Source organism: Carcharodon carcharias, chromosome 15 (genome assembly GCF_017639515.1).
Source record: "Carcharodon carcharias isolate sCarCar2 chromosome 15, sCarCar2.pri, whole genome shotgun sequence".
Classification (NCBI taxonomy): domain Eukaryota; kingdom Metazoa; phylum Chordata; class Chondrichthyes; order Lamniformes; family Lamnidae; genus Carcharodon; species Carcharodon carcharias.
The window spans coordinates 58,154,907-58,177,795 of record NC_054481.1 but is presented as its reverse complement, the minus strand read 5'-3'; the positions used below and the strand labels follow the sequence as shown (position 1 = coordinate 58,177,795).

The following is a 22,889-nucleotide window of genomic DNA, read 5'->3' as shown; positions in this document are numbered from 1 at the left end:
CTACACGCTAATGGGAAAATTCTGCCCTATAAATCCTCCAATCAGACCCTGGAAATAAAATCTGATATCCACGGTGTCACTTTTCACTTTGGGAGTTTCAAAAAAATACCAGTGCCACTCTGCAAACATAAGATTATTTTATTGTCTTAAGCAAAATAACAGTAAAGAAAGAGAGTAGCACCCAGACAAATGACTAAATTAACATTTATGATGTAGCGCAGACGAGGCTCCTCATATAGTGAGGCGACATACACTTTTTCAGAGCTGATAAAAGAAACATCCTTATGTTTTGGTTCCATCCCACAGATCCACCACAAGAAGCGCACTGCCCTTGTTTTCATTGTCTGTTCACCTGGCAGAGAATAAGTAGTATTGTAATTGATTGCAGAATTCTTATTTAATATCCAACTGGAGCTACTGTTTGAAATTTCCATCACATGGTCATCTTGCATGTTGCCCCTTACAACTCCAACTCCTTATGTTACTATAACTACTGCATTCTTAAGTGAATTTCTAATCTTCCCACCTTAAATCAACTCATGCTTTTTAGTACCAATGTAATCCATTTGATGGTCCTGTCTAAAGTCCTCATCCTCCTCAAACAGTCAGTTATTCAAACTTGTTAGACAGGGTAATTTGTTCTGAATATTCCTGTTCTAGCTTGTCCAGTATTTTCCCTGACCTCTGTGTCTATTCATCTCTCCTTACTCTACCACTGGCAGTTACTTACCTCTCATTGGTGTCACTAATCTCTGAAGCTCCTGCTCCAGAAGCTTCTCTCCCTCTCTGATGTGTTTTATTGTGGCCAACTTCACCTTAGGTTCTAAGATCTTAAATTTACATAATGTCAGTTAGTGACTCTTCCCAATGATGGATTTATCCATGTTAATATCAGCTACTCTTACTATAAGCGTTAGTTAAATTCATCTACTTAAATTTTAATTAATCTGCTCCTCCTTCCTGTTAGGGAAGTATTGTCTGATCACTTTTCAGAAAGCTTTTGTCAAGGTGCTATATGTTAACATACAAGAGAAAGTCTGTGAGATAGTAAACATAGGAGTAGTTGGCCATTTAGCCCTTGAACCTGCTCCACCAGTCAGATAGATCATGACTGATCTATGACCTAACTACATATATCACCTTTGCCCCATATCCTTTAATGCCTTTTGTTAACAAATATCTATCAATCTCAGATTTAAAATTAACAATTGATCTTGCATTAATTTCAATTTTCAGAAGAGTTCTAAACTTCTATTACCTTTTACACATAAATTGTTTTTCAATTTCACTCCTGAAAGATCTGGTTGTAATGTTTAGACTATACCCGTGTCATGATGATATAATGTGTGCGTGTGTAATATTAATCTTTAATTTCATCAGCTGGTCAAATATATATTGAACTTCTTTAAAAGGACTTTTTTAAAGCAAGCAAACACTGACTTAAAATGGCTGCCACAGGTTACCTGACACATCTGGTATTACAAGTTGGTCAGTTTCTGGAAGTTTCCAATGTGAATTACAATTAGGACATGCCAAGGCAAATCTTGGAATTTCACACCAGCTAACGTCAGGAATGACTTCAGATGTGAACTGAAACTATAACTGCCTCACACCACTTACATTTCTATAAAGCTACCTTTCAGGCAGTGACAGAAAGTCTACTGGGACAATGGTTAGATCGAAGGTGCTCTTCCTAGCTCATCACAGGGAAGAATGGTCCATTGAGAAGAAATTGCTGGGACATTAAAGAAACTAATCACCTAGGCCATAATACAATAGCTAAGATCTTTCCAGACATGAGCTAATCAATTAACCTCTCTGGGATACCCAACTCATTATGGAGAGATCATGTGACTAGAATAATCATTTTGAATTACTTTTATTCCAGCACCCTGGTTGCCTTTGGGTAATCTAGAAGAAAGAGTCTGCAAATGGAGCAGTAACACCATCTCTCTCTCTCCCTGTTCTCAAATTCGTAGCCCTATCTCTGTTACATTTTTGGAATCCACCACAGAGATAGAGAATTTCAATCAAAAGGAAGCAAAGGTAAAATAGGATCTAATTTTCAAAAAGACTGATTATGGTTTAAAAGAGACAGGCCAGAATTTTTCCATTTGCGAGCTGGGGGCGGGACCCGCTCGTTGACGCGAAAATGACATGGGATGAAATCGGGTGGAACCCCCGACGTCATCCCACCCCATTTAAATATTCAGAAAGGTGGACGGACAGTGAAATCAGCTGTCTGCCCACCGACCTGTCAATGGCCAATTGAGGCCATTGACAGGATAATTAAGCCAATTAAAGGCCCTGCCTGTCCAACCTTAAGGCTGACGGCAGGCCAGGAGCCCCGGTGGGCTTCTGAAAAAATATGAAACCTCATCCACTGCCAGGATGATGTTTCATGTCTGTTTTAAAAAACTTTAATAAACTTTATGTGATATTTGTTAACATGTCCCATCTCGTGTGACATTGCCACATAAGGGGGACATGTTAATAATTTTTTTATTTTTCTAATTTTTAAATTTATAAAACTTTCAGTGCTCTCCCTGAGACAGCACTTAGTCTCAGGGAGATGTGCGTTCTTTCGCGCACATGCTCAATGGACTGCACTTTGACAGTTGGGGAATCCCCCCGCAAAAGAAGCGCATAGCTTTTAAAACCACTGTGAAGAAAATCTGCCTCAGCCATGAACACCAGCAAAGGATTCATAAACAGTTAACACTCTATTTTCTACCTTTTATCATTGAATCTTAATTTGGGAAAAAAGTTAACCTCCTCTTCTGATAACTTGTAATACTGCATGCTTGTGAGTATGTATGTGTGTTGTGAAGGTTGGGACATGTGTTTTTCTTTGTTACTATCTTTGTATCTTTACCTGGGGTTATTAGCACACTAAAAACATAAGCCTTTTGTGTTTAGGTTCAAAAAAGCCTGTTAGACTGAGTTCTTTGCAATCAGCACATAAATGGTTAAATCACACTGAATTAACACTTTCATCATACAGCCCATCACGTCTGCGCTGGCTCTCCAAATGAGCATTATGACCGAGTGCCATTGCCCTGCCTTTTCCCCGTTGCCCTGCACATTGTTTCTCTTCAAATAATCATCTAACACCCTCTTGAATGCTTCGATTGAACCTGCCTCCACCACACTTCCATGCAGCGCATTCCAGACCCAAACTATTTGTTTTGTGAAAAAGTTTTTTCTCACGCCACACTTGCTTCTTTTGCAAATCACTTTAAATCTGTGCCCTCTTGTTTTTGACCCTTTTACGAGTGGGAACAGCTTCTCCCTTTCTACTCTATCTAGCCCCTTCATGATTTTGAACATCTCTATCAAATCTCCTCTCAGCTTTATTCTCTCCAAGGAGAACAGTCCCAACCTTTCCAATCTATCCTCATAGCTGAAGTTTCACATCCCTGGAACCATTCTTGTAAACCTCTTCTGCAATCTCTCCTGTGTCCATATCCTTCCTATAATATGGTGCCCAGAACTGTACACAATACTCCGCCTGAGGTCTAATGAGCATCTTATATAAATTCAACATAATCTCCTTGCTCTTGTACTCTATGCCCCTATTAATAAAGCCCAGGATACTATACGCTCCTTCTGTCCTGCACCTTCAATGATCTGTGCACCCAAGTCTTTCTACTTCTGCACCCGCTTCAAAATTTCACCCCTTTTTATATTGTCTGTCCATGTTCTTCCTACCAAAATGCATCACATCACACTTCTCCACATTGAACTTTATCTGCCCACTCCATCAACTTGTCTATGTGCTCTTGAAATTCCACACCGTCCTCCTTGCAATTCACAATGCTCCCAAGCTTTGTATCATCTGCAAACTTTGAAATTGTCTCCTGCACGCCAAGATCTAGATCATTAATATATATCAGGAACAGCAAGGGTCCCAATACCGACCCCTCGGGAACTCCACTACAAACGTTCCTCCAGCCCGAAAAATATCCATTGAGCTTCCTATTTTTCAGCAAATTTTGTATCCACGTTGCTACTGTCCCTTTTATTCCATGAGCAATAACTTTTCTCTAAGTCTGTTGTGTGGCACTATGTCAAGTGCCTTTTCAAAGTCCATGTACATCACATCAACAGCATTACCCTCATCGAACTTTTCTGTTACCTCTTCAAAAATCTCCAGCAAGTTAGTTAAACACAAATTCCCCTTTAGGAATCCATGCCAGCTCTCCCATCTCAGCCATATTTTTCCATGTGACCTCTAATTCTATCCCGAATGATCTATGTACATGGAGCTCCACTGTTTCTAACTCTTCATCACTTAGAAAACAATCTGTTCTATCCTTTTTAGGTCCAAGTGGATGGCCCTACACTTGCCTCCTTGAAACCCATTTGCTACAGTTTTGCATCCACTTAATCTTTGCAATTTTATTAGAAGGTAGATCTTAGGGTGGATAAAGAATTAACTGCATTCTCAAAGGCAGAAGTTTGTTATTGATAGTAATGTTTCTGCATGGAAACCAGGTACTAATGGAGGCCCACAGAGATTAGCGTTATGACTGTTGCATTTCACCAACAATGTTAATGATCTGGATAAAGGCATTGGTGACGTTTTGAGCAAGTTTGTGGTGAATGAGAAAAAAAATTGCAATCAGATATGATTGTGGTGGGTCAGGCCTCACACCATCCCATGGCGGATTCCTGTTTGTAATAAATTTGCATGCCATATACTCCTTATATCCATTTTTTTTTTCAAAATTACATCCTACTTCAAGATTAATTGAGCAGCGCACAAGAAGCTCATGACACCTGGTTCATGTTTGTTTAAAGGTGGCATGCAACAGTCAGCTTTGTGCAGTTGTGTTGGAGGTCAGCTGTGTTCCTTATTGAACTCTGTAGCAAAAGGGAGGGGAGCAGGAGAATGGCAGTTTGCCTGGAGGCTTGAAACCAGCAAGGTGAGTCAGGGCTGAGCGGACGGGGTGGTGGTGATGTAGAATGGGGTTGGAAGCATTGAGGAAAGTATGTTGTGAAGAGTATATAAGGAGTTTGCAGATAGATATAGATAGGTTGAGTGAGTGGGAAAAAATCTGGCAGATGGAGTATAATGTGGAAAAATGTGAAGTTGTTCACTTTGGCAGGAAGAATAAAAAAAGCTGAGTATTATTTAAACGGAGAACGACGGCATAATTCTGAGGTGCAGAAGGATCTAGGTATTCAAGTGCGAGTCACAAAAGGTTAGTATGCAGATACAAGTAATTAAGAAGGCTAATGGAATGCTATCCTTTATTACAAAAGGAATTGAACATAAAAGTAAGGGTGTTATGCTTCATTTATACAGGGCATTGGTGAGACGGCACCTCGAATACTGTGTGCAGCTTTGGTCCCTATACTTAAGGAAGGATGTAAATGTATTGGAGGCGGTTCAGAGGAGGTTTACTAGATTAATACCTGGAATAAGTAGGTTGTCTTATGAGGAAAGCTTGGACACTAGGGCTTGTTTCCACTGGACTTTAGAAGATTGAGGGGTGACTTGATTGAAGTATATAGGATCTTGAACAGTTTTGACAAGGAAGACGTGGAAAGGGTCTTTCCTCTTGTGGGTGAGTCCAGAACAAGAAGACATTGTTTTAAAATTAGGGGTCACCCTTTTAGGACAGAGATGAGGAGACTTTTTTCTTTAGAGGGTCGTGTGATTTTGGAACTCTGCCTCAAAAGGCAGTGAAGGCGGCATCATTGAATATTTATAAATCTGTCAAGAGATATAATAACATTATTGGAAATAATTTAAAAATAGAGTTCTAGTGGGGTCTGTGTCTATGTGTGTGTCTGTGTGTGTCTTATTTGGATTCAAGTCAGCTAATTTGGGTGTTTTGATGTATAGTGGCTTTGAGATGTTAATTAAGTAAATGTAAGGAGGATAGAAGGTAAAGGGTAAATTAGCATTTGTTAAAAGAAGCCATTCAAGACTGTGGGTGAAATCTTACACCTAGCTAGAAGCCGCCAAGCAATGTGTTAATTTTTTTCAGCTTACTGATAAAATTGGTGGGATGAGAGGATGTTATTGTTAGAAGAGGTAAAGTTAAAAGCCAAGTGATACAATGGAAAATTTACATTCAAAGAGAAAGATATGTATAAACGAGAAAGGAAATTGTGTGCAAGGCAGAGGCATTTTAAGATCCAACAAGTGTGAGAAGCTTCCAACCTGTAAGCCGCAAGTCTGTCCACAAGGATACAGAGCTGAAAGAAACTCGTTTTGAATGCAACTGTCTGGGGTGCACTTTGCCAGGTGTCTGTTTAATCTGTGTGTTTTACGAATGCTTTAATGGGCGTGTAACTGAGAGTCAGATTAATTAGGGGATTTTTGTAATTATTATAGTAGTAATTTTGTAGATGTATGTATATGTTTACAATCTTTCTTATATTAATAAATGTTTAATTTAGTTTTATAAAAAACCTCTTGAGACACGGTGGTCTTATTACCACCGAATTCAAAGCTTGCATCTCAAAACATACAAATTGCAAGAATAAATTATGACAGTTGTTTCAAGTTTCTCCATGGGATTTGAACAATTCAGCCTTTATGATCGGCTACATCATAAAAGGCGGAGGTAGATAGATTTTTGTTAGGCAAGGGAATCAAAGGTTATTGGGGATTGATGGGTATGTGGAATTCAAAACACAATCAGATCATGCTCTTATTGAATGGCAGAGCAGGCTCGAGGGGCTGAATGACTTACTTCTGCTCCTATTTCCCATGTTTGTATGAGGAGGGATCCGAGGGAGGACAGGGGCTGGGGTCGGGGGCATCAAGGAGTGATGTGGGATGGGGCTAGAATCCTGGGTTTGATGGGGTGATGGTGGGGGCAGTCAGTCAAGATAAAATTGCGGGTCTAAAGGGCAGGCCCTGTACTTTCCACATTTGGGTCCTTCTCAGAGGGTTGGCTAGCAGAAGGAATGTTCACAGTCACAGTGAGGAGGTCCTGTCTGAGATTGGGGTGCTGCAAGCTTGCATACGGCCGGTAATAACAAAAACTCTGAGGGTGATGTGGGGATGGTCTAGGTTCATTCCGAGGGGGAATGTTGATAGGGCAAGTGTAGGTTCAAGGTAGAGAGATGTATGTATATTTGGAGGGTGACAGAGTCCAGAGTTATGGGGGGAGGTTGAAGGGTTATAGTGAGAAGGTTCTTTGTGTTGTTTGGAGGGTCAACGGTGATGGGGACAAGATTGAAGGTGACAGGAGTAGGTTGGAGGGTAACAGGTTCTAGCACTAACATCACATGTACCATTTTCTCAATGTCTCCAAATGTATGTGTGGCTGCCAGGATTGGGGATCAAAATGGGAGAAACCCAGTGTGGGGTGGGTGGAGTTTTGGTTGTGGACAATGCAATGATCTGAAACTCTCACAGGTCATCAGTTGTATGGGTGAAATCCAGAGAGACACATGTTCTCATCTTGCTGTCTGCCTTCTTTGCACAGTTGTCATGAAACTATAATATTTTTCATAATATTATTGTAGGCTTGTGGGTGTGAACTTAATTGAATTAGAGTCAGAAAGACTGCAATGTTGAAATTAAGAAAAGAGTTAGGTGTAAAGCAGACTTTTGAAATAGAAATGGTCAAGAAAAGATGAGGGTTCCTTGATAAGGTGTGAATGAAATTTGCATTTTTAGATAAATGGAAAGTTGTTTGATTTTCAAAGGGGTGGCAGGCTGTTTAGAACTAACACGATAAATAGGGCAAGGTGATGATGTGTATTTTTCCCAAAAGGAAAGAGGCCTTATTGACAATATGAAATATTTTTCTAATATGGGAAAAGTAAATTTCCAAAGACACATAGAACAATGGGGTTTTACATATTAAAGAGAGAGAAACATATATAAAGGATGGAAGGTTATTTGGGGGTGTGGCTGTGGAACATCTTGAAAGATACACCAAGTAAAGCAGCCTTGGGGAAAAGCCTCTGGTCACTTCTGCAAAGGTCTGCTGTGTCCAGTAACTAAAGTTGTGTTAAAAGCTTTTGGAATTCCACTGTCAAGTGGGTGTGTGTGGTAACCTTGCTGGATTGCCTATTTAAGTTCAAAATCTATTTTGGCCTGTTGCCTTAAAGGGGATGTGTAGTTGGGAGTCAGGTTAATTAAGAATTTTGGGATTGTTATAATATCAAGCAACTGTAATCTTATGTCTGTGTTTAAATTCTTTTCTTTTGTTAATAAATGTTTTAATTTAATTTGTAAAAACTCTAAAGTTGTTAGCAGACTCGCTATTTCTGAATTTAGTGCACAAATCTTTTCGTAATAAATACAAATTTCAAAACTATTGTGATATTGTAGCCAGTTTCTCATGTGGATTTGGTCTACCTGGCACATATCACCTGTCACAGCATAACACAGTTCAATTGCTGGAGTAACTATGGATCTTATATACCCAATATTCCTGCAACCTCAGGAGCAGGAGGAGAGGATGCACCAAAGGAAAATCTTTTCTAGTCAACAGAGGCCCCATCGCGAGCAGCAGGCAGCACCAGAGAGGGAGGTTGCTGAGCATGCAGCTAGTCAGGAAAGGCTTTGCATAAGACATGCACTGGCACTTCAACACATCTTCAGAACTAGAAATAACTACCTACAGATGTCAGAGAGGCAATTCCTGGGGAATGGTCACTGAGATATGTGGCATCATTCAGCAAGACCTACAGTCACATGGATTTGGTGGGAACCCCATGCCAGTGGCTTTCAATGTTACTGCGGCACTCAATTTTTCTACCTGCGGTGGATTCTGGGCCTCACCAAATGACATCCATGGCATATCACAGCTTCCACACACATAAAAGAGGTGGCCAATGCCCTCTTCTGTCGTTCCAATGAGTTCATACATTTTCCACAGATGATGACAGCCAGGCTGCAAGGTCTGTGGCCTTTGGGGCCATCGCTCATTTCTCTGGAGTGCAAGGGGTCACAAACTGCACTTATGCAGCCATTAGAACTTCCAGAGGCCAGCCAGTATTTGTGAATCGCAAAGGCTTTCACCCTTTAAACATGCAACTGGTTTATGACCTTAGGCAATAGATCATGCAGGTCTGTGCTCATTTCCCAGGGAGCTAAAACAACGCATACATCTCACAGAACTCACAGCTCCCAGGTTTGTTTTAGGCTGCAGCTCAGGTTGATGGCTTGATCTTGGGTGATAAGGGCTATCCTCTGTGGACATGGTTGATAACACCAGTGAGGCAGCTCCAGAGTGCAGCAGAAGAACAATACAATCAATCTCAAACTACCACCAGGGCAATAATTGAACACACCATTGGCTTACTCAAAATGTGCTTTGGCTGCTTGATCATTCTGGAGAGACTCTGCAGTACGCACCACAGAGCGTATCATGAATAGCCAAGCTGTGCATTGCAAAACTTGATCATGCAACATGGATATCTGTTACAACAGGACCAGCAGGAGGAGCATAACTCCTGCTCCGATGAGAATGAATTGTATGAGCCTGAGGAGGGGGCCATGAATGTGAGTGACCCTCTAATGGATGCCAGGGATATGGAGAGACATGCCCGGGATATTAGAGGCAACATTATATACTCAAGGTTTGCCCAAGAGGGAGGCCCATACATCATCATTGTTCCATTGCCAGAACTCAATTGCCTTGTTGGAATGTAGGCCTGTCCCTGCCTTCCTCCCTTGCAGGACAACCTCTAAACCTGCATCCTCTGCCATCTGGAATAGAACAGGGAGCAGTGCCTCATCACACACTCACTAATGAATACTGGTACTGTGCAGCACTTGGACATATGTATATTAGTCTACCATGACCAATAAATGTCATCCGTCTCCAGGTTTACAGTGCTTTGAGTGTACCCACGCCATTTCAATTATCCCCGTTGAGCATCATCTTGGACAATCTCCCTTCTAGTGCATAGGAGGGAGGGCCAGCTGGGCCTACGTTTGAAGCCATGTCTCATAGACTGGCAAGTACAAAACTGGAAATTCACATAAATATTCAACAGAGATTGTGCACATATGCAAAACATCTTCTTCCATGATAAAGGCAATGTCCCTACTTCCTCTGTTATCACCAATAAGTAAAACCATGAGGCAGGCCATTAATTTAGCTCTCTGTAAGTCCCCAAAATGACGATTATGTACACATGAATATAGCAAAAGCATGTATAGTGCACTATTTACATGCGATATATATTTTTATGAAACACCACGCCACTTTTGTGCTGATAATGTCTTAAGTTTTATTTTCCAACTGCCCTATCTAGGTGCAACCTCGTAATCAGCAGTTGAGGTGGAGGCAGTCTGCTCAGTGTTAAACCCTGTTGCCTTGGATGACCATACGGGTGTGCTCTGGAGGCATGGTGCCTGGAAGGCTCAGGCCTACTGGGGGTCTCTTGCACTAGTGCAGGTGCACCTCCCTTGGCCCCACCTACTGGAACAAATAGGATCAATGTTCTAGGGGATGTGGAGCTGGCATGAACTTTGGGGATGCCCTGTGAGAAAGCTCCCAAGGCAACTGGCACGCATTCCTCCTCCATCTGGGTGGCAATAAGAACTCCCTGTCTCCCTGAGGAGAAGGGGCACTGGAGGGAGGTCCGGGTGCCTCGGCCCTCTCCCACCTAGCCACTGCTACACTGAGCCCATGACTCAAGCAACGGAATGCAGGCTTCTTGTGGCCGTGACCAGAGGCCTGTCATCAGCCAGGAGCACAGCAGGGGCTACCCAGAGACGCGGAGATAACCTACAGAACAGATGGGAAACTGATCAACCTCTGCCACCTTCAATCCAAAATCAAAACCACTCCAACTTCAGTCATAGAGTTTCAGTTTGTTGATGACATTTATGTGTGTGCTCACTTGAAAAATGAGCTCCAGGTCATTGATGACTACTTCTCTGAAGCATACGAGAAAATGGGCCTCTCACTTAATACCTGGAAAACCAAGATCCTCTTCCAATGAGCTTCCACAGCAAACCACTTCCCCCTGATCAATTAAGGTCAACAGCGAGATCCTGGAAACCATGGACCACGTTCCATATCTTAGAAGCCTCCTCTTGGCGAAGGCAGCCTCGGTGATGAAATTCATCATCACCTCCAATGTGCCGGCTCAACTTTTGGCTAGCTGAGGAAGAGTTTTTGAGAACCAGGATCTCAAACCTGAGACGAAGGTCACAGTTTACACGGCAGCAGTGGTCTCTGTGTTCCTATGTGCTTAAAAGACTTGGGCAACCGAGATCAGGCACCTCAAAGCACTGGAGAAGTACCACCAGCAGTGCCTTTGCAAGATCCTCCAAATCCAGTGGCAAGAAAGGTGGTCCAACAGCAGCGTCCTCTCCCAAGCACAGCATCGAGGCGCTAATCACTAAAAACCAGTTCTGCCAGACAGATGTCATTGATATGCCTGATACTCCCAAAGCCACAGCTCTACTCTGAACTTGGTCTCTGCAGAAGACTTCCAGGAGAACAGTGGAAATGCTTTAGGGTGTCCTGAAAGCATCCCTGAAGAGATCAAACATACCCATCAACTCATGGAAGACCCTGACTCGTGACTGACGAAAATGGAGAAGGTTCATTCAGGAAGGCACTGAACACATTAAGAGATTTCATTGGGAAAGGGCAGAGGCAGAGGCAAAATTGAGGCATTGGGGGGAGTGCATAAACCTCCCAACAACCATCTACCCAACCCTTCAAGCATCACCCGTCCTGCCTGTGGCAGAATCTCCAGATCGCACATTGAACTTATCAGCCACCTCAGAACCCATTGAACTGGAGTGGAAGCAAGTCATCCTCGATCCTGAGAGATTGCCTAAGAAAAAGAAGGCCCCAGCAGTCCTCCGAGTATCAGAGGACTCAGCTGCCATTCTCATCAGCTGCTATGATGTATGTTCAATGTGTTTGTTAGATGGTGACCCCGATTCTACATGTGACCCCTCCACAGACTATGTGGATGTATGTCTTGGCGTAGGTTACTGATGATGCAGGTGATAGTGCATCCTCTGGGGCATTGATCTCATTGTTCTCAGAGGTGGAGTCTTCCAGCCCCTGCCTTGGCTGAGGCCTGGTCCTTGGATGGAGATAACCTATGGTGGACAATAAACAAAACAACATTAAGCATCGTCACATTGTGAGTGCATCACATTTTCTCATGTGCCTTCTGTGTGCCCACCAACATCATTGCCTCTTCCTACTTACGCCTGGTTGTTTCAGCCTCGCTGCCTGCAACTGTTCAATCTCTCTCTCCTCTCCTGCAAGCTCAAAGGCTTCCTCCTCTGCTGGGATGAGGATACTTAGATCTGCCACTCCAACCCCCTGTCTTGGCTCTCTCTCTGGCATTATGCGATTGTTTGTCTTACATGAGAACGTGCAAAGTTAGTGACATGTCAAATGAGCCCTAACCCCCTTGTTCGCATGCATCCCCGTCACACATACTGTCCTGTCATTCGCATATTGCATCCAAGTGCAAAAATAGCCAAACGTTTTTGCATCAACTGCCATGTGGCACTAAGGCTGATCATGCATTCATCATCTAGGCATGGACACACATTCACAGATATAAATTATTAATGATGCCGTGAGAGACCCTTTGTTAAAATGCAATCCTGGCACTTACCCTGGCGGATTAGAGTAGGTCGTTCATCCATTTCCTGCACTGCACCCAGGTTCCACTTTGGACCTCACCTCCTCTGGAACCTACATCCAGGCTACCATGACCAGGTGGGAGGGTCTTCTAATGCCATCTGTAGGAAAGGGCGCCTCCCACCTTTCCCTAATGGCTTGGAGGAGACCTGCTGAGAGGAATTACTGAACCGTGGGGCTGGTCCCTGTCTAGGCTCTGATATCTTTAAAGTTGAAGGGACTTTGACATGATGGCGGCTTGGGGGGCTGGTCCCAGGACAAGAAAGAATAATAAGGGGCAGAATGATGTGGAGAGAGGTTTGACGGGGCTGAGGTTGATGAGAGGGTGCAGCAAGAAATGGAACTACTGAGGAGGAAAGTTGGGGCCATGATGTAGAGTTTTCCTGTTTGCCTTTGATTTTTATAGCTCACCCATACCTGCTGCATTGTGGACTGAAGGCGGGTTTCAGCAATGAAAAACTTCCCCCAATGTGTAATTGCACATGCCTCCACTGGCACTTTAAATTTTAATTAGAATCGTGTGGGAACTGGCAAAAAGCAAGAGAGCACTTCTGCTGTTGGGAACAGCGCTCTACAGTTAAAATTCCGCCTTTGGTTGTATTACTAGGGAAATCTAAAACAAAAAGCTCTCTGATGTCCTTGGAACAGGACCTCATCAATAATACTTTGTCAAATTGTGGTGGAAGATATAAAAGCCCTGGAAAATGTTCAGAAGGGGGTCACCAGGATAAGCTAGTTTAAAATTGCTTAGTTATCACTTTTGGCCTAGAGAGCTGGGTCTTTTTATTCTCTGAAAAGTCTTTAGATGATTTGATCAAGGCAATATTGAAGTGCCAGGCTGTGCCTGTGTGGATAGGCTATTCGAATTAGATTAGGAAGAACAGGGCATGCATAACAAGATAAATAAGCAGAGAACTAGGTTACATGTCAGGAGACTTTACTTTTGCAGAGGATCATCTAGCTGTGGAACAATTTACTGGCTGCTGCAGTGAGTGCAGTTTGCTGCAAATGTTCAAAAGGGAGCTGTGTGTTTTTCTGGCTGAGGCTGATTATCACTGTGCACAAAACAAATGTAGGTTATATTTCATGGTCACTGTGCTCTTTTTGACCTCACTTTGATCACCCTTCTGGGTCCAGGAGGAATTTCCCAGAGTTGCTATGCAGCAACCATGGCGGATTAACATCTAGCCGGTTACTAATGATCAAACTATTTAATTGCCAATAACTACCATTTCACAAATTTAACGTTCAGTTAAAGAGGGAAAATTTATCCCTGTCAGGGCCTCCAATCTGAAGGAGCCAGGCACAAGCACCACCCTAACTTGTTCAAGGTGATCCTTTAAATGGGCACCCACTCAGAATTTCCAGAGGAAAATGAGACTATAGGCCTTCTTAAGGCCTTATCCAGTCAATTACAGAGCTGTAATAGGTTGGAATGTACTGGCTTAACACTGTCCATCTCAAGGGAACGGAAAGTAAATCTAGGCAGGTTGTAAAACAAGCCAATCCAGTTCTGTCAGTTCCCTGTCAGGCAGGATAGGTCAAAATTACCCCTATAATCTCTTCCTCAATAGCCACTTGTGGGAAAGCAATGTTCTAACAATCTATGTGTGAACTACAAAAACAAAAAACCAAAATATTGCACATGCTGGAAATATGAAATAAAAATGGAAAATGCTGGAAATACTCAGGAGGTCAGGCAGAATCTGTGGACAGGAAAATAGATCTGTTTTTCAGGTCTGTGACCCTTCACCAGAATTATTTTTGTGAACTATTTTTCCCAACTTTCTCTTTCAATCTTTCACTGATAATCCCAAATCTATGCCCGGCAGTTACCAATTCAGCAATCAATGGAAATAATCATGTCCTCTTTACCCACCCAAAACCTTTCAACATTATTAAAATCTTATCTTAGATCTTTTTAACCTGCACTGTTGAGGTGAAAAAGCTTCACGGTAGTGGCTAAATATGTTTGCTACCATGTTTATTTTCCAGTGCCCTGCCAATGTGGGCAGGCTGAGCAATTGCTTTTCATTTATTCTTTTGTGGGTTGGTTATCTGGCACACAGTAGAGACAGGTGTTCTCTGATACGCACACATGGGAGAAGCTGAAACTCTAATCATACTCAAACCATCAGAGGGGAGTATCATTTCACTGGTGGTGCTGTTATTGTTATAAATTTGATATATTGTGCACTGTACAATGAGGCGAACACAGTGGAGTGCCTACCTGCTATGCTGGCTTCAGAGTCTTCCTCAACTTTATCTCTATCTAGTGCTGTATCTGATTCTTCAATACCTGCAAGATCTTCTTGCATTTGCCTTTTTAGCGGGTTGTCATGACGGGTATACCAGGTCAACCGATTGATCTAGAAATGAAGATTGAGATATAACATCATGCATCAGTATAAAACAGAACTGGCTGAGGGTGAAATGGAAAATGTAGGCCTATTTTAACTGAAGACATATATCGGATGTGGGATGGGCGGTAAACCCCACAACAACATCAGCATGACACCCAGGCAATCAGCTGGTCAGATATTTCTGGATTCACAAATGCACAATTCTTGACTTATGCCCTCCCACAGTTCAGGAATTTAGTATCCTGTATTCTTTTTTTACTCATTCCTGGATTATGATTGTGAAGTTGTTGTTCATTATTGAGGTTTTCAAAAACATTTCATCAACAGTAAGGCAACTATCAAAACTCGAACCAAGATCTCCTTCCTTCCACATCTGTTTGGTTTTAGACTTGGCAATAGGGGATAGCCCTATCATTGGTCTTGTAAACATTATCCTTAAAAATAAAACACTGATTCGGCCTTAACTGGATATTACATCCAGTTCTGGGCGCCACACTTTAGGAAGGATGTGAAGGCATTTGAGTGGGTGCAGAAAAGATTCAAGAGAATGGTTCCATGGATGAGGGACTTCAGTTATCTAGATAGGTTGGAGAAACTGGGACTGTTCTCCTTGGAAAACAGAAGGTTGAGAGGAGATTTGAAAGAGGTATTCAAAATGATGGTGGATCTCTACAGGGTAGATAAGGAGAAACTGTTCCCATTGTTGGAAGGATTGAGAACCAGAAGGCACAGATTTAAGATGATTGGCAAAAGAAATAATGACGACAAGAGGAAAAACCTTTATCTCTAGTGAGTAGTTAGGACCTGGAATGCACTGTCTGAGAGTCAGGGATCAAAATATCATTTTCTTTGAGGGCTCTTCTGGAGATTTTCTTGAAGGCTACTTTTTGGTTTTCAGGGGTTCCTTTTTCATTTTCATTAACTCCTTTATTAGGTGATGCAGCCATGCAGTAACACTCCCCTCTGCATTTGTGATGAATAGGAACAATAGCACACACACCAAAGACGGTGGGCAGAATTTTTTACCTGCTGGGCGGAAGGGCCCAACCTGATCTCCGGTGGGCAGGGAGCTGATCTCCGCTGGAGAAGCAGGCCCCGCCGCCATTTTATGTGGGCGGGCCAGTTAAGGCCTGCCCAGTGTGACATCCGGTGTCCCCTAAAGCGAGAGTGTGCTCATTCGCGCATGTGTACGAAAGAGTGCACATCTCCCTGAGGCTAAGTCCTGCTGCTGGATGAGGTTTCATGATTTTTCTATTGCCCGCCGGGGTTCCTGGCTGACCCACCAACCTTAAGGTTGGACGGGCAGGTCCTTTAATTGTTTAAGTGATCCTGTCAATGGCCTCAATTAGCCATTGACAGGTTGGCAGGAGGACAGCTGATCTCACTGTGCCCCCACCTTCCTGAAAATTTAAATGGGACGCAGTGATGTCGGGGGTTCCTCCCACGTCATTTTATGTGTTGGTGAGCGGGCCCCGCCCCCTGCTCGCCAACGGCAAAATTCTGCCCAGTGTATTTATATTTAAATCTTTTAACTGGAATCTATAAATGACATATTTTTGTTAATATGTTATAAATAAATCTCCCATACTCTATTTCAAAAATGTAACTTCTGCTTGGCGCAAGGTAACTTATTGGGAATGAGTTTCACATGTGCAGCCCTGGACAATGGGAAGGGAGGATGCGCAAGTGCAGGTGTTGCATCTCCTGCACTTGCATGGGAAGGTGCCTTGGGAAGTTTAAAAGCTTTATTTTTTAAAATTGAACATATTGTAGAAAGGATCTGCTGTATGTGCATTCTAATTGCATGACTTACTGCCTTCCCACCCAGAACTTAAATACAGTGGAGGCAGAAAGGCAGCAGGGCTCAGGTACAACACCACCCCCTAATTACGTGCCCTTCCTGCCTCCAAGACGGCCACCAGAAGATTCCATTCTATGTGTTAAAAAAAGCAATTTTGGGATTGAACATATTCCGCTTTGTTGCCCTTGGTTTCGGAGTCTACTCATTTTATTGAAAACTACTCATTCCATAAGGCGCTTATACATTTGGTAAATAGGCATATACTGTTTATTGGGTCAGATGGCAGAGAAGGAGCAAACTCACCCAATTCTGATCTTCATTGTGTGTGAATTTACATTCAAAACTCATTGGCAACCTCACTACACCAGCTGAGATCAGCTCAGACCAGGATTCTACATGTTGTCTGTGAGTGTTAGCCACCAAGTAACAGTAGTTAAGATTGTAAGCCTGGACTCAACTTCTAATTTGGCAAATATGGTTAACAAATGAGTTCACAATACCTGACTGATCAAATTTCTGTACTGCTTGCTTGGCAGAATGGGGAGAGGTTTGCGCTTCTCCGAAAGCTGCTCCTCCAATCATATATTCTGTCTGTGGAGGAGCAGCTAGATCGGGGCAGACAGAATTTCTGCAGCAGCTCCTCACAGATACTGTCTCTCCTACTTATGGAGGTGACTTTTCTTTTCATTGATCAACCCTGTGATTGAACTTTTGCAGGCATTTTGGGGACTTCCGGGGGTGAATTTGCCATCTGCCCCATGTATTTGGCATCCTGTTGAGTGTGTGGTGGAGGCAGGTTCAACCATGGCATTAAAAAGAGAATTGCATCATTATCTGAAAAGGAAAAATTTGCAAGGTCACAGGGAAAAGGTGAGGAAGTGGCACTGTGAATCGCTCTTGCAGGGAGCTAGTATGGACACAAAGGACCAAATGGCCTCCTTCTGTGCTATAACCATTCTATGGTTCTATGATAAGTACTTAGTTAAGTGACTGGAACCATTAGAGTTAGAGAATAGCTCAGCAACTCATTTTTCAATCATTTACCTGTTCCGGAGTTGGAGGTTTTGTGAGGAGGCTAATGCTCACCACCATAATCAGCGTAATGGCACAGAGAATGAGAGAAAAGTGCAGGAAATGAACTCTGCTGACGACTGTTGGCCGCATATCAGGATGGCCACATGCTGGTGGTGTGAAAACGAAATCCAAAATCATCCGAATTATGCCAATGCAAATCCCTGCAGCAAGGCCCCAGAATGCAGCCTGTGTGTACAGAGTCAGATGTCAATGCTTGAGTTCAGTAAATATTTAATGAGATATTCACATGTAACCTATTACAGGAGGTTTAAACCACCATGGATTTGGGGAACTGAGCTCAACAGCTGACCACTTTGAGCCCTGGGATTGTCTCTCTGCCCTAACATCAGCGCTTCGAACACTGGCACATGAATAAACCAGAAATTGCTGCAAATACTTGGCTGATCTGGCAGCATCTACAGAGAGGGAAACAGAGTTAACGTTTAGGTAGGTGAACTCTCATCAGCGCAGGAATCCAGCATCCACAGTAATTTGCTTTTGTGGCTGCACAGTATGGCTGGGATAGAGAGCTGTTCCTTTGTCCTTTATGATCAATACTAGTGATTTTTTGAGACTCTTTATGTTAGAACCATTTCCCAATTGGGAATGCTAGCAGACAATCTCCTCAGACACTTTTCGTCATATGATGGCCACAAGAGAGAATATGATAGCATCCAGCAGTGACCCTCTCCTTCTTTCCGGGGAGATGCTAGACTTCCAGGGGTGCTAGGGATAATAATGCTAAAGGTGAAGTTGTGTACTGTTGTTCAAAGGCACCACCCCACTTTAATAGATGAATTGTTAAATTGACTTTGAAATCATTTTTCGATTTTTTTTCTACTGTTGAAGGTGCTGATCAATTTGATGTGATTGATGGTTCCAAACACAATAACCAACATTCAGTGCTTCATCCAAATATTTTTCATGTTGGAACCTAAAGAGGAAATATCAGCTTTTTGACTACAGAAGGCAACACAGCTAAGCCCAATTTTTTTGCCTTCTGGCATATATAAGTGCTTCAAGCAAGGGTATCCAGATATATAGGGGGAATTTTATGGCCCCCTGCCAGGCATGTGTGAGGTGGGGGGGGACACAAAAAATCGGACAGACGGCCAGCCCATCACCTACACACCCACCCTGAACTGTCCCCCATAATATGGCGGGTAGGTAGGGCATGAGCCAGCCTCCCTGCCCTTAGGCCTATTGAGCCCCATAACTGGCCAATTAATGGGCAATTAAGGGTGTAATGCCACATCTGCTGCCATAATACAGTGGGCAACAGAAGGCAGTGGAAAGTGGCCAGCCCACTTTTCCAATCACCTGAGGTGAAAAGGGGGGAAGGAAAAGGGGGTACCTCCTTTTTGCCCTTTGTGCAGCAGGGGCACCCTTCCCCCAATTTGGTAACCCCCTCCATTTGTGCCACCCACTGGCTCAAAATCCCACCCCCCATCCCTAGCAGCACAATCCCTGCCCATCCAAAAACCCTGGGACTCACCTTTGAGCATGGTTGGCCGAAGTTGATCTTCTTTATCTTGGGACTGAGTTTAATCCCAACAGCACCCACAACTGGGGTGACTCAGCCCCCCTACCCCGCCCCACTCCCCCCAGCGTATTACCGCTACAGGCAGCCTTTGACTTTTCTATCCAGGGGTGAGCAATACACCCCTCCACCCCTGTAAAATTCAGCCTGTGGATTAGGAGTACAACTGTGACTGATTAAAACAAAATACTGCAGATGCTGGAAATCTGAAACAAAAAACAGAAAATGCGGGAAAAACTCAGCAGGTCTGACAGCATCTGTGGAGAGAGAAAAACAAAGTTAATGTTTCGAGTCCATATGACCCTTCTTCAGAGTTGAAGAGAAGTGGAAATGTGATGAAATTTATAATGTTTAAGAGGGGTGGGGCAGGTGGAGCTGGATAGGAGGCCAGCGATAGGTGGGGACAAAGGAGGGATTGACAAAGATGTCATGAACTAAAGGGCAAAGGGATTGTAAATGGTAGTGGTTAGTGCTAAAAAAGGTGCTAATAGCAGCATAAATGTAAGAAAGCAGGATGTGATAATAGCAGAACAAGGGTAACATCGTGTGAAGGTACAACATTGGGGAGAATTTTCTCCCCGTTGGGGGGGGGGGGGGGGGGGGGCGTTGGGGGGGGGGGCGGTGGTTTGTGCGGGAGTGGGCGTAGGTGCGTGCATCTGATCGCTGCCCGTGATTGGCAGCGCGCCGCCATTTTATGTGGCGCAAACAGTGTTCCGTATTTTCCTGCGTGCTTCACATTCACATTTGATGTTTCTCAGCTGTCACTTGGACAATTATCACTTAATATCTTCCATCCCTCCTCTCGGTCGATTTTGGATGCATCAGTGTTTTTATTCAAGGTCAGGGTTTGGAAGTAATTGCTCTGAAGAAACCAAACTCTCCAAGACATCAGCATTTCCCACCATTTTGTTAGTCTTTAGCCCTCCAGGGTAGTATTTATATGGCAAGGAACTTTCAGAGGCAAAGCTCTTTCTAGACTTCAGCCTTTTGGTGATGTATTGTGTTCATTCATTGGGTGTCTAGAATTGTACGTGTTAGCCTCTTAATTTTACTGAAAGCATGCTGCCTCACTGATGGCCGTGGGACCCCTGCAAAGCAGTATAGAAACCATTTCTATACTGCTTTGCAGGGGTCCCACGGCCATCAGTGAGGCAGCATGCTTTCAGTAAAATTAAGAGGCTAACACGTACAATTCTAGACACCCAATGAATGAACACAATACATCACCAAAAGGCTGAAGTCTAGAAAGAGCTTTGCCTCTGAAAGTTCCTTGCCATATAAATACTACCCTGGAGGGCTAAAGACTAACAAAATGGTGGGAAATGCTGATGTCTTGGAGAGTTTGGTTTCTTCAGAGCAATTACTTCCAAACCCTGACCTTGAATAAAAACACTGATGCATCCAAAATCTGTTTCAACGCTCCTGTATTTGTATGGAATTGATTGAGTTCAATATTGGTGTTGTGTGCTTGGCTCAAGCATAACCATACTGGGGCACAGTTACTCCACAGTAACACAGGGCAAGGTTGGTTACTCAGTGTGGTTGGGGGTCAGCTCCCCATTTTCATGTTAGACACTCTTGTCACTAATTCTGCTTCCTGAACCTCTCGCCACATATCCTGCTCTCTGACACTCCTGGTCACTACGGAGCCTTCCTCCTGTCCACCTTCCGATTCGCAGTCTCCACTTTCTCCTAACTTGCTGCTGACCTCTCCCACTCCTTAAGCCACCCAAGCCTCCGGCTTGTGGCCTCTTCTGCTCCCTAAGCCACCTTCTCACCTATCCTTCCTCTCACTGAACCGCCCACTCCCAACTCACATCACTTTCCTCTCTTATTGCATTTCCCATTCAGGATCCAGATCTGGAGCCGCAGGGTTGTGAAAGTGTGGGTCCTGAGAGTGCAGTCGTGCTGAGCTGGGGCTAGTACAATCAATGATTTTTAAAATTTAAATGTTCCTGTTTGCTATGAGCGAGGGCTGTGGAGAAGAGCATTGAGAGCCAGAAGGAGCTGCTTAAGTATCTCCCACTGGTGCTGCGAGGCCTGCTGAGCTTTTCCAGCATTTTCTGTTTTTGTTTCTGTTTAAGTATTATTGTTTTGCTGGATCAGACTGGTGAGCACTTGAACATGTGAATGAGGAAGTGTGCTAAATTACTTACCAACTGTATATTTCCCTGTGCTCTTGAATGAACTTTAGTATCTACATTCACAAAGATGCTGCCAGGCAGCAGCTACAATGTGCCCGGGAACAAGCGGTGCCTCCTCAAGGTGGTTCAGACCTGGTGCTAACCCCGGGCTCTCATCATTCATCTCGCTCTCAGCGAGGGCTCAGGAACAGGAAACACCAAGTGGGAGCATTTAAAAAACACACATTGATTATAACGGCCCCAGCTCAGCACTTTCACAAACCTGGAGCTCTGGCTTCGGATCGGCTTTGCATCTGGACCCTGAATGGAATGCTGGTTCAGGAGAGGGAAGGGCAAAGTCAGGGAGTGGGGGGTTAGAGAGCGGGGCAGGCCACAAGCTGGAGGTTCAGAGAGTGGAAAAGGCCACTTCAAGATGACAGCCCTATGGCAGACCAGCGGCAAAATAACTTTGAAGAAAGTCTCATGGTGCAAAACAGGAATACAGGCCCCATGACCTGACTGACGGGAAGCAAAACAACATAAAATGGGCAACGTTAAACGGGGACTTACTGTAGCATTTGGAGTTCTGTTTCTTTCTCAATTTCTTGACAAACTCCTTGATTGCAAGTGTTTGGCCTAATGAGAGCCCAAATGAGGTCTTTATGTGGCAACCACTTTAGCCTGTCTCCACAGCCTGGGTTTCTGTATGATCACCACACAAGAGTTCAAAAGCTCAAGTAGTTATTTCTCTGCTCTCTCCCCGTTGCTACAGCCCTCCAACAATTCTGGCCTCTTGAGCATCCCTGAATTTTAATCACTCCACCATTGGCAGCCTAGACTCTAAGCTCTGAATTTCCCTCCCTAAACCTTTCCACCTCTCTCTCTCTTTTATTATGATCCTTTAAAACCAAGCTTTTGACCACATGTCTTAATATAACCTTATATGGTTTGTTATCCAACTTTATCTGATAATGCTTTTGTGAAGTCCCGCCAGAGATTTAACAGGTACATGGTGCTATATATATATAAATAGAAATCATTGTTGTTGTTGCAATTATTCATTAGATACAATTAGAGTCCAGATGCCTTCCTGTTTTCCGGGTTTTCAAGGCTATTTTTAGTTCCTCAATGTGGAGAGGATGTCTCCTCTGGTGGGAGAATCTATCATAAGGGCTCTCACTGTTTATGAATAAGGGATCGCCCATTTAAATAAGAGATGAGGAGATTTTTTTCTTTCAGAGGGTCATGAGTCTTTGGAACTCTTGTCCTCAAAAAGCAGTGGAAGCAGAATCTGAATATTTTTAAGGCGGGGTAGAGAGATTCTTGATAAGCAAGAGGGTGAAAGATTATCGAGGATTGGCGGGAATGTGATGATCTTAT

At 43.4% G+C, this 22,889-nt stretch overlaps 1 protein-coding gene across 1 annotated transcript in view; it reads right to left on the bottom strand.

Annotated features, from left to right (window-relative positions):
• Nucleotides 1–146: 146 nt before the first annotated feature.
• LOC121288156 (sodium/myo-inositol cotransporter 2-like) overlaps nt 147–22,889 on the bottom strand; it is a 111,416-nt gene continuing 88,673 nt past the window's right edge. Inside the window, exons 13-16 of the mRNA XM_041206553.1 lie at nt 17,817–18,032; nt 14,839–14,977; nt 9,673–9,681; nt 147–352 (exon numbers count right to left, since the gene is read on the bottom strand). Of these exons, the coding sequence (XP_041062487.1) occupies nt 147–352; nt 9,673–9,681; nt 14,839–14,977; nt 17,817–18,032 (570 nt within the window). The remainder of the gene's footprint in view (nt 353–9,672; nt 9,682–14,838; nt 14,978–17,816; nt 18,033–22,889) is intronic.